Source organism: Bombus vancouverensis, chromosome 3, assembly GCF_051014615.1.
Source record: "Bombus vancouverensis nearcticus chromosome 3, iyBomVanc1_principal, whole genome shotgun sequence".
In the NCBI taxonomy this organism is placed as follows: Eukaryota; Metazoa; Arthropoda; class Insecta; order Hymenoptera; family Apidae; genus Bombus; species Bombus vancouverensis.
This window is the reverse complement of record NC_134913.1, coordinates 21,058,605-21,077,763: the sequence shown is the minus strand read 5'-3', so window position 1 is coordinate 21,077,763 and position 19,159 is coordinate 21,058,605. Positions and strand designations below refer to the sequence as shown.

At 47.2% G+C, this 19,159-nt stretch overlaps 1 protein-coding gene across 3 annotated transcripts in view; it reads right to left on the bottom strand.

Annotated features, from left to right (window-relative positions):
- N (neurogenic locus Notch protein) overlaps window positions 1–19,159 on the bottom strand; it is a 183,331-nt gene that overhangs the window by 79,542 nt on the left and 84,630 nt on the right. For all 3 annotated transcript variants that reach the window (XM_076617457.1, XM_033335495.2, XM_076617458.1), the window contains one exon: window positions 18,333–18,466. In XM_076617457.1, coding sequence (XP_076473572.1) covers window positions 18,333–18,466 — 134 coding nt within the window. The remainder of the gene's footprint in view (window positions 1–18,332; window positions 18,467–19,159) is intronic.

Here is a 19,159-nt window from a genome sequence, read left to right as displayed (position 1 = left end):
ACTTTCCTACTCGGTTTCCAACTTCTCGTTCTAACTATTTGTTCGACAGGGCGGCGAACGTAGAGACTGCGGCTCGTTCGTCGTGCCTGCCTCGTGCAACAAAAAAGAAAAAAAGAAAGAAAAAGAGAAAGAAAACGCGAAGGAAAAGCTATTTTCCAGACGGTTTGAATCTCGACAATGCCCGTTGCACGCGGAACGCGCCCAGTATATGCATACGTACTGTTGATACTGTTATACATATATGTTCGTGTAACGAGTAGTCGCACTTTCGGAGCTGGCGTGCAGGATTTACTGTGGGGAACCGGACCGGGACATTCGTGTATCCGATAACCCAATATCCGAGTGGCTCGTCGTCGTCTCTTTGCACCGTCTGCCGAGATGCGGAGACCCGAACCCGCATAAATTTGCATAGAACCGTCGCAACCCTTCGCGTACGTTCCCGTATCTTTGTGGAGCGCAACGAACACACGCGTACAGGCCAACGCGGCGAGACGGCTCATCGTGTTTCTCGTTTCTCGTTTTTCGTTTTTCGTTTCGAGGCACGTGGTCGGGGACTTGGTCCGCCCTTAATAAGGAGCGCGGACGACTCGAGGTAGGCGTGGATTTGTCTCGTTCCAATATCTAACTCGAAGGGCCCTACGGTCGCGTCTTTTTATCAAAAGTCACGGTACCTTTGATCCGACCACGAATTTTTTCGCGGTTGGTATGGTCGCGGTTGTCGAAACGTTAATTACGCGTGTCCGTCTGTCGCCTGTCGTTTCCTTCTTCTCGGCTTTGGACGGTGAGTAGCACATTTCTCTTACGCGGCGCCTATCTTAAAATTATTCGATCGATTCATGCCCCTCGATTAATTTAGAGTTTTATGGATCTCTGTACGAAATAGCATCGTCCGTAAGCGTATCGACTGTACGCGACATAGTTTCTTCCACGAGAATTCGTTTCTAGGAACCTCGATCGCGATAACTGACCATAACAGGCGAATAACGTATAATGCTCGATATAAAAGTGTTTAACGTCTGATGAAACGTTATACGACGATTCAGTGGGCGGAAGTTTGGACACGTTTCCTCCTCCTTTCGCATTCTCGCCTGTCAGTCGTGTACAAAGGTGTACCGTTACGTTATGCCGAAGATAAGAAGAGTCGATCAGCCCTATCGACCACGTGTCGTAATTTAAGTTGGCTTTAAAATCAGTACCATATATTTAAGAAAGTTCGCGTCCTGACCAACGTCGCTCCATTAATATTTGTTACGAACCGTCTTTTTTTCTTTTTTCATAAGTTACCTACGTGAATTTGCTTTGAAATTTCTTAGCGATATCGTTGTGTCGAAGATATCGATCGTTGCGCCGACCAGGCACGCGACTCGTTCTTTCGAGTTTATTACGATAGGGACTCGAAGCAATTCTATCGATACGTGTTGCACAGAACTACGGCGAGCGTATTCCACGAAGACCGGCGTTCGATTTTTACTATTTTCGGACGATTCTAAAAATCGACCATCGAGCGCTCGCTGTAATCTGATCGATCAACGATCCGATCTAGAAATACCGATCGCAACGTTTATCGGTCCAAAATGACGTTTGTAAAAAAAAAAAAAAAAAGAAAGTAGAAAGAAAGCGAGTGGTAAATTCGGAAGGAGCGTACGAAGATACGCGACGTCAAAGGGGATAAATAGATAGCAGAGCGGTAAATTGCGCGCGTATAAATTGATAAGCCGATTGGAAATCTTGCGATACGATACCCTAGCTTCCCATTTGTCTCGCGATTGGTATTAGTAGCGCGTGGGTTCGTCGTGCGATTCGATCAACCGGTAAGTTTTGAAAGCGCTTAGAACCGCGGGAAAGTACGCGAACGTTATGCACGCGGTGACCCAATACGCAAAGAGACTTTGGAATCGCGCGTGAGAGGACGCGGAACATTGTATCCCGGTACGGAGACGGTGGAAAGAAGAGAGAGAGGAAAGCCAAAGAGAGCGCGATCAGCGCGGATTGGCCGCCATTCCGCGAACTTGTAAACCAAACGACGGATCGCAAATGGAGAAACAGAAAGGACTGTGCGCCACGAGGAAGCCCATATACGCGGTAACCCTCGGTCAGCCGTTACCTCGTCTCGTCCCCCTTTCTTGCTCTCGCTCTCTTTATACGTATTCGCTTCCCCCGGGACGGTGGTACTACGAAAAAACGTACGGTAATTAAGGAAGATAGGAATCGCCTCTTAAATCGCTCTTAACCGCCGCGAGTCCACCTCCGCCGTGGGTAACCTCTGGCTGGATAACTACCTGCTTCTTCGCCCCTTTCTCTTTCCCCGTCCTCTTCTTCCCTCCTTCTGCTTCTTGCATCTTCGCCTCCGAGGTTACTCGAGCCACTGCTAGAGATATCTGCATCTCGCGAGTGCTTGCCCCTGTCCCCCATACGGCAAATAAATCAGATCGTCGCACGGAGCGTCGCCTGTGCCCTGTGCCGCTCTTATTTCTACTTTATGCTTTGCACGAGCAAAGAGAGGGTGAGAGAGAGAGAGGGAGAGAGAGAGAAAGAGGGCCGGCCCTGTTTGTACCTGGCCCTGTATGCACGGTAATGTACACAAGTCGCGCGTCTATACCCTATACTTTATGCTCTATACTCTATACTCTATATGCTTTATTCTCTATACCGTACTATAGCCTATACTCTATACTACTATAGGATGGCTACTCCGCCTCGTTCGCATCTCCTTCGATATGTGCGTGGGTTAGAAAGCACCGTTACCACACGACCGAGAAATTCCATCTGTCCCGAGGCGGCTCGAATCGAGTTGTACTCGACTGGGAAATTGGACGCTTTCTCGGTATGCCTGTGCACTGCTGCAGAGTCCGCGGAATCACCGGCTCTCGTCTCGTACGAGATGAGCTCGATTAAAATTAATAAGCGCCTTCTGCCAGCTGCGTCTGCATGCTGATCGACCGAGGCTAGGTGCTAACGAGGTTATTCTTCTCGCAGCTTCGTAAAGGTCTCCTCTCTGCGAGCGGTAGCCTCGACGACCCTCTTTTATTTACCATGGTCTTAACGGTTGTCGGGAGAGCCGGGACGGACATTAGTTGGAATTGGTTTGGGGAACCAAGCTCGACGGTGTTATTTGGAAAAGAAGGTAGGAAGAGGTTGCATGGGAGGAAGGTACGGTAGAAAAAATCGCAACTACGTGCGCGCCAAGATTCGAGCGGTTGATACAACCAAGTTTATAAAGACTACCTTCCAACTAAATTGCTGTTTCAGTTTTTCGGCCAATTCTTGATTATTTTATTTGTTTATTTATTTATTTATTTGTCGGTTATTTATCGATCGGTACTTGGGTTTCGGAAATACAGCTCGACTAGCTAAAACGTATTTCGTTTAAAGCGTTTCTCTTGTAAGCGGTAACCGTAGAATAAATAAATGCGCACTTATAAAATTAAAGATTCTTCGTTTCGTCGAAGATTTCGCGCTATACGATTCTAAACCGTTGGATTTGGAACAGCGACGCGTTCTTTTTCTCTAGCTACTGTAAAAGATTCGCGAAAGGAAACAGGTACGTGTATCTCTGTTGTACCATCGGAGATTTCAGCGGGCAGATGCGGTCTACCCTTTGACCAAGCTCGGCCGAAGCTTCGCCGAGAATGCGAACGCTCGGGTAGAAAGTCGATGGGAAGAGATCCGTCGCGGATACGATCGGCAGCTCGCAGGGGCGCGTGAAGCATGCCCGGAGGATGCGTATACGCGAGGTGATGCGTCAATTACGGGCAGCAAGAGGTTTCGGCTAGCGCGAGACCATCCGAGTCTGCGCCCAGAGAAACGTATTTCACGAGAGGCCGTTAACGAGATCGCTGTCGTCTCGGAACCACGGTTGCTCGTCGTCGTAGCCTTATTTTTATTTCTTCGCTAAACTTTTCGCAGAGAAAGGAGAGAGAAAGCGCGAGTGAAGAAGCAGCGAGGGAAGAAGCAACGAGAACGGGGAGCAGAGAGGCTGGAGAAGCTGGAATATTCCCCTATCTTGGGTTTCAGGGTCAGAATCGTGTTCCAATTAGATGCCACGACCAGACTGCGCATTTTTCACCTGTTCACCTCGCTTCGCCCTCTTCCACCGTGGCTATCGTCGTGTCGCGCAGCTCGCAACCCTCGATCCTTGCGAGGAACACCGGTGCGCTCCAACTTCTGGTCCCCAAGGTTCTAGCAGGGGCTGCATGGACCGTGCGGACTTATAAAACCAGATACGTTATATAATGCATCCTGCGGCAAATACGTGAGCATGCATTTTAGCGGTAGCCAGGGTCATTAGGAGCGTGCCTCGGAACCGTGCAGCTACGAGCTTGACCCTTGCAGCGTATCGAACAACCAAGACAAAAGGGCAGCTAATGTAATTAGCCCGACGATATTAATTTTTGCACGCTTATCGGCGCGATCGACCCGCGATCAGAATTAACGCTGGTCGTGACGAAACTAGTCCGTTATCTATCAACTCGAACGCTATCTTAAAGGAATATTCTACCGTGCATCTTTGAAAATCGATTTTCTTCTCTAATTATCAAAGTTATAGATGTTCGAAGGCTTTTTTTCTATTATTATAAATCATGTTGCCTGAAACGGCTTCCACGATATCAAACAACGTTATTAAAAGTATCGAATTTCGGATAGATATTACCCGTACTCGACGAGATCCTAAATTTTCTATAACGATATTTTTTCTAATTGAAAAAGATTTTTTCTAATTATGCCGCACAGTGATAAATACGCTGAAAGTCCGTTCGCGCCTATTTTTATGCAGTTATATAGGTAAATTAGACATATATATGTCGGGTTATCATTAGAATTTAAGACGCGTAACGATTCTTCGTTTGAATTAGCCATCGTTTTACGAAACAGAGATAATATTTACGCGAATATACAAGATTTTACAAAATATTATGAATAATGAGCTTAATGAATGATAAGATTAGCAAACGATAAGTTTGACTAATGATTAGACTAATAAGTTTAACGTAATGAGATTAACGATTAATATGTTTTACGAATAATGAATTTAATTAACGTTAATAGCAATGTTCCTGGGTTCAAACGAATCCAGGGTCAACGGGATAACTCTTTACTATGCGTAAAATAATTTTAAACACAAAAAAATACGATTGCTGAGACACTCGGTAAATTGCTCGATGTATCACTTTTCAAAGCGATCGCACGAATCAATATCCGATGAAAATCTTTTTCGCTATACGACTGCATTTGTTTGTTATATGCTCTCTGAAGGCATCGAGAAGTTGTCCAATCGTTGTTGCTAGGCAGTTTCTGTCTGGAGTTTGATTCCTAATACAACGTGTGTCCCATTATATCGACATCTCCAAAGTACAATTCTATGTGATTTCTAGGGAGAACGATACAACAGATCCACACCTTCGTCAGGTAAAACGTTTATCCCGTGACCGTGGCTACGTTCAGCGACCAGTAGTCACCTCGAACCCACTTTCGCTATCACAAATATCGAACAATTACAAATGACAACAATTGCTTAATTACAGCTATGATAAGATCCAGGCTAAAGCATTAGAAGACTTTCCCAAAATTGCAAAGGGAAGGCTCCGGTTTTCCTTTCATCTCCGACATATATAATAATGGTTAAAATATTACATTTTCTAATAAATTCTGACGTTGTCACTTTTTCTTTATGTACTTGCAGCGTTTCACCGGTTTTGAAAGACTGGGTATTTTTGAAAAAAAAAAAAAAAAAGAAAAAGAAGCAAACTATATCAATTTGAAGCGATCGTGTGAGAATCCTCTCGCAAGTAGACGCAATCGACGATGCTTGTTCGTTAAACCGAGACTCCCTAACCTCTAACGATTTCGTTAATTAGTCGAGTCATAATTCTAACTTCACTTCCGTTCGTTCGTACGTCCGCAAAGTATATATTTCGCGGATTACTCGTTCCCACCGCCCTTTGCTTTCTCACACGTTGAAAGAACTTTTCATTTTTACCCCGCCTTTTTCCGTACGCCAATTCGGATGCGAATGTTTCGAGTTCTCCGTTTACGATAACGATGCGCGCGCTTCTGTTTACATACATACATACATATTACAATAAAAGGTAATAAAAGAAAAAGCGGGTCAAGCGACTTTCCCATAGATGGCTCTTCCCGCTGATAATCACAGTTCGACGAGCGATTTCGCGAAACGCCTTTCAGAAATCGACGTACCAGCAAATAAAATCGCCGCGGATCGCGGCGTCGCGATTGTCTCGGCCCTATTTTTTCCTCGCCGGTAATTATCGCACGCAATTTTCACCGTTCGCTGTCCGCCAATTAGCGGCGGCATCGAACATTTTCTCATGAACGAACGTTGCCAGCCAATTACACGGGAAGCCTCTTCCCACATCTGTATTGCGATAGAGGCATCGTTCGCTCGTTCTCAAACTCGTTTACTCTTCACACGCGCAACCATTATTTTACTAATTAATCGAATATCGGCCAACTACGAACGAAAGCTACGGTGGTCCTTCGTGAAAGAAAGAAGATCGTAACGAAAGAGAGGAAGATCGGTGGTAGAGGATTCACGTGCCGCGTCTCTCCTCAAAATTCTTAGATGCTTCGCCAAGTCTAAAGACGAGACGACGTCCGATCTTTTACTTATCCATTTATTTATTCATTTATTTATCGTAACGTTTGCTTTTCTACGTAGGACGGTGCTCTGCTTACGTCGTATTTACTTATCGCTACCTCAATCACCGTACCAACCGCGTTAGAAGTTTGTTAAGGACCTCTTTGAAATTTGAATACCTATCTATGACATTTTCGCGAGGTAAATAAATCTCTAGAAACGAATGATTTATGTCCGTCACAAGGTCGCTGCTAATCACGCTGCTAATCACGCATCCGGACAATGAAATTGGAAAACTCGCAAAAAGCGGACATAACGCGTAGAAGGTACACGGTTACGCGAGCGATACAACTTGATAGAACGCGTGGACAAAGATGTAACACTGAAAACACTGTCCGTAACGAATGAAAAGCAGAAGAAAAATGGACTCGCGTTAACCGAGAAGAACAGGCCCGAGCGAGTCACAATGGAAAGCAGGGACGATAACAACGAATGAAGTAAGAAAAGACGAGCGACTCTATTCAACGAAAATCCTCTTTCTTCGTTCCATTCAACCGGCCTCTATGTATGTTCTTTATTTCGCGTCTCGGCCATGGTCTGGCTTAACGAATCGCCGCGCCGACCGTGACCATGACGCGATTAGACGCCAAGACTCTTCCAGGCGACAGGAAATCGCTCGTTGATGCCATCTAATCCGCGAATCGAGAGCGTTCGTCGATTGCGATCGACGATCTCTGAGAGCCTAATAAAGCTTGCAAAGATCGTTGGTCGTTGGAAAGAGAAGCGCAGAAACGAGGAAGGAAAGAGGAAGCAAAGGAAAGATAAAAAACGAATCGATATCGATATTATATCGTTGCATCGTCGAAGATGTCTTACAATTCTTCTCGTAGGGGTTAAAAGAGAGCTGCCTGGGTAGGATGTCTTTGGACGCGGAGATGAAATTTACGAGGAGGAAACGCACGATGGAACGTGCTTAACCCCGAGTTGCGTAACGAACGATAGCATGTGATTGGGACGCGCGATAAACAGTCGCGATGCATCAACCCGTGATTATCATCTATCCTGGTAACGAATTCGTAATTGGATATATTAAAACGACGTAATTCCGCGCAAGAACGAAGAATCGGCAAGGAAAATATAGCGTTCTTAGAGAAAGAATGCGACGAAGTCGGTGGAAGAGGTTTAGAGTAGCGAAAACGCGAACAACTATTTAAAGAGAAACCAGTTCGTTCTACGCTCTGCTTCGTATAATTTCCGAAAACGAGCATCACCGATTTAAAAAGAGGTGCGCGTGTTTCAGCTTACAGGAAATGCTCGAGCATACAGGGAGTAAATTGTGCCACGTAGACTTCTTTATCCCACCTTTATGAGCGTCGAATCGGGCCATCGAACCAACAGTTCGAAACGTCCATCCGAAAGGAATTTCTGCCAGCCGAGTTACATACGTACCTTGAGATCGAACGAAATAACGCGAATTTGAAACGAGCTGAGAATCGCGATCAAGGAGAATTACGATTCCTCCGGTCCCCTTCCGGTAGACACGCGTGCCAATGGATCGCGTGTCTCGACCACGAGACGATTTGTTAAACCGTACCAGAGAGTCTTGTTGCTCCGGGAAGAACCGGCGTGATTAACAGTCGCGGCTGCTATAACGTGCTATCGCTGCCGTTCGATTTAGTCGCGGTTAGCCGTTTTCCGGAATCCCGCAGAATTCCTGCTTTCGAACATTGGCTGATAATACGACGGATAAGAATGTTGTCTAACTTACGTGCGATTTCCTCTATCGGGAAGAGATATACAATACTACTAGCGTTGGCCAGCCTTCGGGGCTCGAGAATTTCTTATACGTCGTTAATCACAATGTTATACATCCTTGATACAACGCATCGTATATGATTTATTTTTGTCCGAGAAATTACCGAGAAATTATTTACGGTTCTTTTCTTCCTTCCTCGTTTGATTTCGATTCGTAGGATTTCGCTAAGCAGATTCAGAGCGACGTTTTAAAACTCGCAACTTTCAGAAATCCTTTCAGAAGTCAAATCAACTTTGAACTTCCAAACATAAGCAAGTAGTCAAGATATTATCGGTATTTATCAACGTTTTTAGAGACGCGATTCGCGTTAAAAAAGATGCACGATTTTTGAAAAGTACCGTACAGAAAATAGAAAAAGGCCAGCTCGTCGCACGTTGTCCGAACGATTGTAAAGCGATTGGTCGAAATTAACGCACGAAATGCTCTCGCTGTGAACGAAAGACTATTGGTGAATAAAAAAATCGTGGAACAAACTACCGGTAATGAAACTTTCTTTGACCAATTAATTCGAGCCGGTGACCGGACCACGTATGGTTGGAAGAGTGAAAAAAGAGAGGAGCGTGGAAGGCGGTCACGTTTGAAGGACGATATCGAAACGGCGGATCGTTGGAGATGCGCTCGTGCACGTTGCACATGTTCCTCTCTAATCTTTGGGACTCGCGACTTCCTCGGGCTGTCTCTCCACGCTCACGGATCCACCGGAGAGAACCTTGGATTTCTCCTCCTTCTCCTTTTTTCTTGCTTGTACTCTCTTACCATCCAGCTAACGACCGCTATCTCAGGCATCGCGAAATAATGAAATTACGCGAAAAAGGGACGGCCGCGGCTGGCCACGTCGGACCACGCTCGAGAGCTTTTTTGTCAGTGCTGGCGGATGTTAACGACGCTGTGTTCATAGAAATAGATCTAGCACGAGGTGGTTTCGCTCGAGGAGCAAACGCGTGTTCCTCGCATAGTATCCTGCAGGTAATATAATTCGCTATCTGGAGCTAATCTTCGAGACCGTAAATATTCCAGCGTAATAACGTTCCGTATAAAAATGTCGAAACAGAATGCAGGCAGTAATGACAATAGAATAAAATAAAATAAAATAAAATAAAATAAAAAAGATAGGCAAGTACGTTCGAAATATCAAGGGAAAATTGTAGGTGGAAGAGATTCGTTTAATCGTAGTCACCTGTTACCAGTGATTGGAATCCGTGACATGTAGGAAACCAAAGTCTCTTCTCATCGGAAATTCCGTCATTTCGCACGTCCGCGTTATTTCAAAGTTTTATCGAGAATCGCAGTAGTCGCGGCCCACTAAGGTAGAAACGAATTTTTGCACGTGCGTTCTAACGTACCAGAGACAGAGCGAGGAATATTTTTTTCGGGGAACCGTGGTCGCGATGAGAATTATCGCATTCCACGATGACGAGACCGATAATCGCGGCAAGGAAAGGAGAAACGAGGTAACGACAACGGCCGGGACTGCTCGAAAGTTACCTGGAGTTGCTGTTTCGAGCATAGCATAATTTCTGAGAGCGGAAGGAGAAGAAAGATGGTGGACGTTGCGATACGGGACCTAATGGCGAGCCAAGTCTTTTCACCGAGCCACGAACGCGCTTCGATATATCACAGTGGCCTGTAAAACGGAGAACAGCGCTTCCCTTTGTACAAGGTTTATGATCCTTTTACGATTAATACAACCGACAGAGTCCACGCGGCAACGGAAACGATCCCTCGTTTCGCCACGGCACGATCTTTCTTCCAAGCGGGATGATGGTAGCCGAATGCTCGCTAATTAGGGGCAATACGCGCGAATAAAGCGCTGCGGTAAATCTCACGGGAACCGATTTTCCTTCGACTAACGTTAATTTTTTACCATCGGTGATTGTTCGACCGAGCGTCGATCGGTAATATCGATGCTTCGCCAATGATATTATTCCATGGTACGCTCGGATAGGTGGAAGAGATTTTCCAAATTTACGGAGAAATTCGAGGGACGCGAAAAAGTTGGCACCGAAGGACGAAACGCGTACACGCGCCACGTCCAAGGCGGGGCATGAAGTTAGCCGGTGTTCACCTTTATGGGAACACGCAGACACCCGCAGGCAAAGGTCGAGCGACTTTTACGGGGATCACCTCGCGGAAACAACGCCCTGTAACACTTGCTGCGCATCGTCACGAGCCAGCTCCACTTTTACACGCGCGTACACCTTTCTTTCTCTCGCCCGTGTAAAAGATACGCGTGTATCTCGTGTACATTGCGTACGCATATTCCGAAACGGGGGAAGAACAAGCGTAGCTGGTACGCGGTTTCCAGCTCCGTTTCTTTCTCCTTCGTTCCCGCTTCTTCTTAACATCGCGGTGGTTGCCGTTGCGCGATCGTAATAGGGAAAGCGAGTTTTCCATTTCGAAGATATTTATTCGAGTAAGGAAGTACGCGGCGAGATAAAAGTGCGAAAAGAGCGACGATCTCGACGAGAACCGGCGGATACGTATGTACGTACTCGAATCGTTTGTCCTTACCGAACTCGATGTATATCGGGCGACGATGTACCTTGCGACGAGACACAGTAGCCAGTTAGTAGTTAATCGCCATTCGCATTAACGGATGACCGGTACGCGAGCGACGCGTGGATAATCGCCACAGCCCCGTGCCATCAGCGATGTTCGGTGCGTTAATGTTTACGGCCTAGTCGAGAAAATTGCGTTCGCGCCATTTGCATATCTCGAACCCGGAAGGAAAGCGGCGGCTCGTTTTGCCCAGCCCCGTATCGAAAATAATTACAAACGGTATGCGCACAACTGGTTCTCGACAATGTCGATGACCCTCGACCCTCGATAAACGCAACGCTCGTATTATTTTTACCACATCGTTCTGAGAAAAAAGAAAAAAAAAAGTACTATCGAAATTCAGACGATTTCATCCATCATCGATTTAAATCTGGGAGATAATCGAACTATCCGACCGACTCATCGTCCAGGGCCAGGAAGAAAGACACGTGGAAGGGCGAACGTATAGAAATGATCGGGGTAGCGATCAAAGGTGCGTGGCTCCGGTACGTGAGCGCATCTACGTAACTATATTTAATAAGGGACCGGATAGAGCACACGAGGGGCGGGGGGAGAAAGAGAGAGAGAGAGAGAGAGGGAAAGAAGAATCGAGCAGAACCTGATATGGTAATGGTAAAATATGAAGAGTACGAGAGGGCTGGCGAGTTCGTAGATGGTATCGAAAGCGAGGAATAACAACCGATGGAAAAAGAGCAGACCGAGAAAAAGGAGGAGGTTACGAAGATATAGAAGAAGAAGGAGAAGAAGAAGAAGAAGAAGAAAAAGAAGAGAAAGACGAAAAGGCAGAGAGGAAGAAGACGAAAAAGAAGAACAAGATACTGGCGTAGCGCGTTGCGGCTTTACGAGCAAGTCGATGACTCTGTACGGTCTTCGTGGGCCCCTGGAACGACTTTCAGCAGGCCGCTAAAGCAAACGCGGTCTCCTTCTACGGGGTGTGGTCCCCTTTCTATGCAGATCGTCCCCCCCCCCCTTCTGCCTAGCACCCCCACTGTATCGATCGGGTCCATTGTTTCGCCGGAGGAATCCTTCGCATCTGCTTGATTCGACCAAATGTTTCATCACTGCCCAACGAATCGTCGTGTTCGAGGTCGATCGAAAGAATTCTCCTACGATTTACATAAACCTATCTCCTAAACTCTTCTCCGACTAGCTGGAAAAGCTTTTGCGCTTTAGTTTTCCAATTCTAATCGATTCTCTACCACCGAGTACGTTGCTCTCGCGTTAACAAATTACCACGAATCCTGCACGCGTTTCTGGTTATCTCGTTGGTAATGTGGCGCACTAACTAAAACAGCGAATTAGGATTAGGATTAGCATCTTTGCTGTATCTACGACGAGCAAAGTTTCGAACGCGTGCGATTCCACAATCCGTGTTCGATGAACGTTTCTCGACTAGCTCGCGACAAATTAGCCACAAGCCCCGTGCCAATCGATACAACGCATCAACGCGTCAACGCATCAACGCGGCAAGCAATCGCTCTTGTCGGTTTATTTTTTCGAAACGCGTCGCCTCTATCGTCGGTCCGGATCGAATCGAAGCCGCTCGGCTCGTCCGCCGTTCGAATACGCATGCAAATACGTCGTGTCTGTCGCCGATCGTTATTGAGATTCAACGGACGCATTAAATTAATCCAGATTTATATCCCCGAGCAAGACACGCACGGAAGAACACACGGAAAAAGCGAACGCGCGAGGCGCGGTCGATTCTCGACCGACTGCTACCCATGGCTACTCCTCCATCGTGTCCAGAGAGCTCGGTTTACACGGCGTGGGTGTGGATTTATCATTCCTTTCTCCTGGAGAGAGATATCCGAACAAAAGGGACCGCGATACCTCTCCCCTGCCACCGGCGCGAAGGAGGGGCCAGAGTCTTCCGAGAGTTGCGAGAGACCCCGGTCGAGTGGCACTCGTGGATATGGCCCTGTCACGACTCACCTTCCCCGACATAATGGAGCCGCTTATGCCTTACGAGCAGGCTGCAGCCCTGCGTTATGCGTCGCTCGCCCCGATTCTCGCCTAGTTCCCCGGAGAACGCTCGCCTCGCAACCCCCGAACTCCAATCGAAAGGGTTCGTAGTCGCATCTGTGCGATTCGTACGAATCGTGAGAAAATCGGTTTTGTCGGAACTTGTCGCGAATAATCGGAGGGCGGTATCGTTGGACGCGTAAGGCCGTTCGATCGAACGCCAACGTCACCAGCCCACGAGAGTATCTTTCGACGGGATGGAGGAAATTGAAATTCGACGATCGAAACGATAATCGAAAGAAAGGAATTTTCTACGTTAAACCTGTCCCTCGATATTTTCTACGATCTCTAACAATTGCTTTTCAACGTACCGATCGTAAGTGACCATAAGCGATGGAAAGCGTTATCGGTATAACGGTTTCTTTATTTATTAATCGTGTAATATCGGACTCGTTGTCCGTTGAAAAGGATAGAAGCAATTTTTTCGGCTAACGAGCGAAAAATAGATTCTTTTCTTCCTCGTTTCGAGGAAAGCACGTTCGATTATTCTTTGCGAGTAACCGATTTAACAAGTAGGTAGAGGATGGATCAAGTTTATAGGGAGGCATTGCCGTAGAACTGTGTAGACCGTAGAGTGGAGAGGTACGGGATACGGATTACTCGGAAATTTGATACGATCCTCCGGGAAATAGTTCTATTACGTTGAGAAAGTCGGGGCACGGAGGACTCGAATAACAAACACGAGACTTTTAGTTGGTAGCCCTAGCTTGTCTAGTTCCGTGGCTCGGACTCATTTATCGTGCCCACGCCAGCTTTTATGAGAACGAAATGCCACCGGTATACCGATATCCTCTCGGTTGCAACCAGCCACGGACAACAACGACCGGTATCTGTCACTGTCGCGAATCACCGCGAATCACCGCGAATCACCGCGCGAATCACCGCGAGCGAACCGAGAGACGTTACGTGGTACCTCGCAAGCTCTTTTCTTCTATCGCCTCGTATCGTTTTATTCGTTTTTTTACGGCAACAGAGGCAGGAGGAAAAAATGTCTTGCCTACTTACAAATCGATTAATAAAGAAAATTAGCTGAAATTACGACGATATGTACGATATCGTTTCTTCGATTTTATACGTCACGCCTTTCGTCGCTGTTTCACCCGATTCGCCATTCCGATTTTATCCGCCAGTTTTAAGGAAGAAGACGTCGAAGTAGCGATCGTTGTCTCGCGAACCAAGAGACAGAACCAACCGTCGAGATCTCCGTTCGGATAACCAAGTATCCTCGACCATCTTCGCCAACCGCTGTTCGGATCGCAACTTCCAGCAGTTGCTGAAACGGCTGAAACTTGGTTTCGGCACAGCGGCAACCTTACGCCGCTCCCCGTGTTTTCCGATAGAACTCGCAAGTAGGCTCTGAGGAAGAGCGAGTACAACGTGCGAGAACGGCTGGTACAACGCGAGGACACGCCGTAAGCAACGTCGTACGCGCACGCTTCGTGTCCAGATGGTCCTGGCTGTAAACTATTCGACGCGGCGAGACGAGACGAAACGGGACGTGGCCAGGCCGAGAGCGAAAGATTTCGAACCGCGTCAGAGATGCACGCTCTTGCTCAATTAAAACACGTCGAGGTGGAGACTGGTCCGCGAGAACAATGTAACGCGAAGGTGTCGATAAATCACGAACCTTGGCGTCGATCGGCGAAAGAAAACACGAAAGAAGAGGCGAATTATCGTCGCGTAGGCCGCAGGGAGGATACACCTCGGTGATAAAACTCGTGTACCGTTGCGAAGATAGCGATGAATATTTCGCGTCAGCCATCTCCACGTTTATCCAACCGTGGTCGTATGTCTGTCTTTCCGTTAGCTCGTGTATTTCCGCTTGTGCGTTTACCTATTTAAGTGTGCGGTCTTCGTTCGTGGAATTTCGGATTTTTGAGAGATTAACGAGCACCTTTGACGTCTAGCAGAGTAAACCGAAATCTCACGCACAACTACGTGTCGCTGTGACGATGGTAAGCAGATATTTAGGTCGCCGCCACGTACGTATAAAATCACAAAATATCTTAAGATAACTTGATTGGTTACCGCTAACGCTAATAATTAAGTAAGGTAGAGAAAGATAGAGAAACGGCCACGTTATCGATAAGAGGAAGGAATATAGCGTACCGCGTGACCCTGATCTATTTCGTTGGCAAGCCCTACACGCAACGCTACGGTCGCACGCGTAAAAGCGACTTGCGTAACAACAGCATCCGAGCAAGGGATCCAGAATGGCGAAAGCAACGCGTGTCCCCAACTCGCGCCACTCTTCCGTTCCTACAACCCCAGCGTTCCCCATCACGTTCACGCAGGGTACGCACTTTATGCTCGTGTGTTGGCATAAATCAGCTGGAACGCGTATAACTGTCCAGCAAGTTCTTCCTCCACTCGTTTCGCCGCTCGGCCAGGCCTCCACGCACTCGCATGAATCGCGTTCTCGCGTTCTCGTGTTTTCCGTGACAAGAGTCGCGCCTCTGCGTCACCATGTACTACGCTATCTTCGGACACCATCGAACGTGGCGCGGCTTCATCGAATTCCATTCACAGATTCGAGAGGGTGAAGACGCGCGATGACTCGTTGGAAGCACCGTTTCTTCTATCGTTTCCTACAGATACAACTCTATAAAACCGCGGAATTTGCGGTCGCAGATACGCGAAAGGGAAAAGCGAGTTAATCGCTGGAGCACAGGATATCGCGATCGAGGAAAGTAGAAACGTAGTACCGTCTCTTTGGTCGTGGTTTCGTTCGTCGCGTCGCTTCGCGTCTCGTCGATGCGATTAACGACTTTTCCATTTGGAGGACAACACGAAAAACAGAAGCACGTTGGTTGTAGATAGCCGGAGAAAACGAGCGAGTCTCCTTTTAGCCGCTATCTCGGCCAAACGGACGATTGATCTATGGGCGTGCGGTTAATCGTTTAACCGGCGCTCGATAGAGCGGTTTCTAATTAGCGGAATGGAATGGAGAAGGCGTGATCGAATCGTCGACCAGGAAAATCTGCAGCCGGTCGAGGTCGTTCTCGGCAAAAGGGGCGACGTTCTCGATGCTCTTGCACAAGACAGAAAACGTGCCGATACGATAACGGAGGAACGAAAAGAGAGGAGAGAGAGAGAGAGAGAGAGAGAGAGAGAGAAGAGGTACGGAACCGGCGAAAGGAAGGTGACTTCTGCACGGCACGAAACGAAGAAGAAACGCTGCGGATGAAGAAGCGGAGAAAGCGGAATGCTACAAATTGAACCATTACGACTACCTAATACCTATGCGACCGAATCGTCGAAGAGAAGCCAATCCCAAGAGTTGCAGTCCCGTAGCTAACCAAGGAATGGTTACAATCTCGTTCTTTGCGAATGCTTGGAGCGGCTACTCTTTCGCGAAAAGCAAGCGTCTGACAAAAACGCTGTAACTGGCCCGTCCAACGAACGTCCGAGTTGGTAAAGCTTCACGACGGTAAAGAAACAAACGGAGGGGCAGCAGCAAAAGGAGAGGGACGAGAAGGAAAGAAAGTACGATTCGTGGATGGAAGAAATTGGAGAAGCGACGGCATGTAAGGTCGATGCAAATTGAACCGTTACAACCAACTACACGAGCAAATTATTTCGAACGCGCCTGGTCTAGAGAGAGCGGTTACAAGCTCGTCGTAAATATGCATGTACCTCTGGAGAGCCGGGCATCGTCTACGGTTATTTTCTTTCTCGTACGAAAGGCAGGAAGAAAGCAGCGGCATAACGAAATTCTTTGGGAAAATTACGACAAAATAGAACATTTCGATCGTCCAGGTAATAACTATACCTGGCGGCGACGGATGTTTTACGAAGGGGACACACCGCTGCTGCACCGTCGCAGAATGAAAAAGTTTCATGGTACTGCGATAACTTGGAACGTAGATAGAACAAAGTCGCCAACGACGACCAAAGGAAGGAGACTCAAAGATTCCTCGTAACATCGAGGATATAGTTATGGCCTTGTTCCGAAGAGTTTCCTCTATAAAAGGAACAACTTCAACGGGCTCTGTCCTATCAACGACCGTTCGGAGTACGCGATCCGGACACGCTTCTTACGAGTTTCGATTGCCGCCACTTATTCCAGCGTCGTGCGCTCTAGAAGCTTGCAACGTGTCTAAAAGAAACGGTGGCGCCGGGGCCTTGCCAAACGAGAATCACCGGCCGGCCTAACCCCAACCTAACCCCAAAACTCGCAAACGGCGACCGAGACGCGACGCCACGCGACGTAAAATTCACGAAGCGCGAGAACAAGTAGCGTTTCGGTACCTATATAGGTCGTTGTATCGCGGAACCAGTCCGATACGATAAAGCGAGAAAGGGCGGTAGGCAATGTCGGCGAAGCGACGGAAACTGATCGGTGAGAGCAGAAGCAGCAAGGTGGAACAGGCCGGGCGCTTCTTTAACGGGAAAAGGCGCGCGCGACCGAAAGCAAAGTAGCGTAAAAGAGGATGGAGGGACGCGGCCGTAGAACGTAAAAGGTGGGGTCGGTCGCCATGGTTGTGGTCCGCCTGGGAACGACAGGACCACGCATTGTGATCCGGCCGGCGAGAAGGCCACGCTAGGCTGACCCTAACTTTACATTAACCATCTACCGTACGTGTATGTGGTACGCGCATAAATGGTCACCATCCCCTGGCTCGAGTCGTACCTGTTGCACCAGCTAATCATTGCCTCACGGACGCGTTCTTTTATCTTCCTTTTTTCCCTCTCTTTCTAACCCTCCTGTTCGTTTGTCCGGCCATGGGACAAGGTTGCGCAACGGGCCGCCTTTGCCAGATACTGTCTTGCCGTTGCGTCGTAAACAGAGTGGAACGTGGCTTGTTCGAAGAGAGGCAACGTTCGTGCGCATGCCGAAATGCTAAATCACCCTCGCAAAGCGATCGACGTACAGCGACCCGTTGCACTTTGTTCCTTTTCGTTCGTTCTTTTCGATTCGTGAGAGAGCCGCGAAGAAACAGCCCCGAGTATCGCGAGGTCGATCTCAGGGGAGGAAGACGATCTATCGAAATTTCAAGCACTGGCTCGGTTTTTACTCGAATCGAAGTAGAGAGAGAGAGAGAGAGAGAGAGAGAGAGAGAAAGAATAAAAGCGATAGGAAGCGAAAAATAGTCAGCGATTTTCCACTCTATCGAAATTGAAAGGTAATACGAATTGAAAGATTCTTTTCTTTTATTTTTCATTATTGGAAGATAACATTCCAAATCCGTCGACTTGAAACCAATTAAGTGGTGAATTGTTTAACCCAACCTACGTACCTTTAACCATTCGGAACAATCGGTGTGATTTGATTACATATACTCGAGAATCAGCCTGGTAGCAAGTAATTGAAACAGAAACAATTTGAAAACTCACCCTCGGGACAGATGCACTGGTAATCCAAACCGTCGATCTGATGACACGTGCCTCCATTTTTACACGGCGATGGGTCGCAGGGAATATACTCGTTCTCGCAATTTTGGCCAGTATATCCGCTCGAGCACATGCATCTGCAAATAAAACGCGACTCGTTAAAATCGTTCATCTTCCAAGTGTTGCACGAGAACGAGGCTGATTGTTCGATAAAACGGCCATTGGCCGAGGTGATAAATTATTAGTTAATGCTCGTTCGATCAACTCCTGCAGCGCTAATTACACGTGTGTGTGTGTGTGTGTGTGTGTGTGTGTGTGTGTGTGTGTGTGTGTGTGTGTTGGACGAGCTTCTCGTTAAGGAGAGAGAAAGAGAGAGAGAGAGAGAGAGAGAGCAAAACTTGTTTACATAGTTGTATCAAATGTAAAGTCAGGTGTTTAAGATTCTCAAAAATACCGTGATATACGTCGCAAGATATTTATTATTTATATTGTCTGCACCGGTGCAACCAATAAATACGATGCAACGAATATTTCTTGTTTCGTTCTTGTCTCGTAGCTTGTCTCGTAGCTTGTCTCGTAGCTTGTCTCGTCGAGAACGACTCGAACATTCCGGTAGTAAATATCTCACAGAATTGTTTCCATTGCTGTCTATCGAAGCAGAAACGTTTTTGCTTACCCGTCTAATAAGAGTCGATATCGCTGACTTTCGAAGAACAGGATTTATTAACCTCGCGATTCTCCTACGATCTTAAAAGTGTTCGAAACGATAAAGTTTTCACATTTTCAGCCATGTACGTCCTACTATAGTACCATTTACCGAAATGCGCATA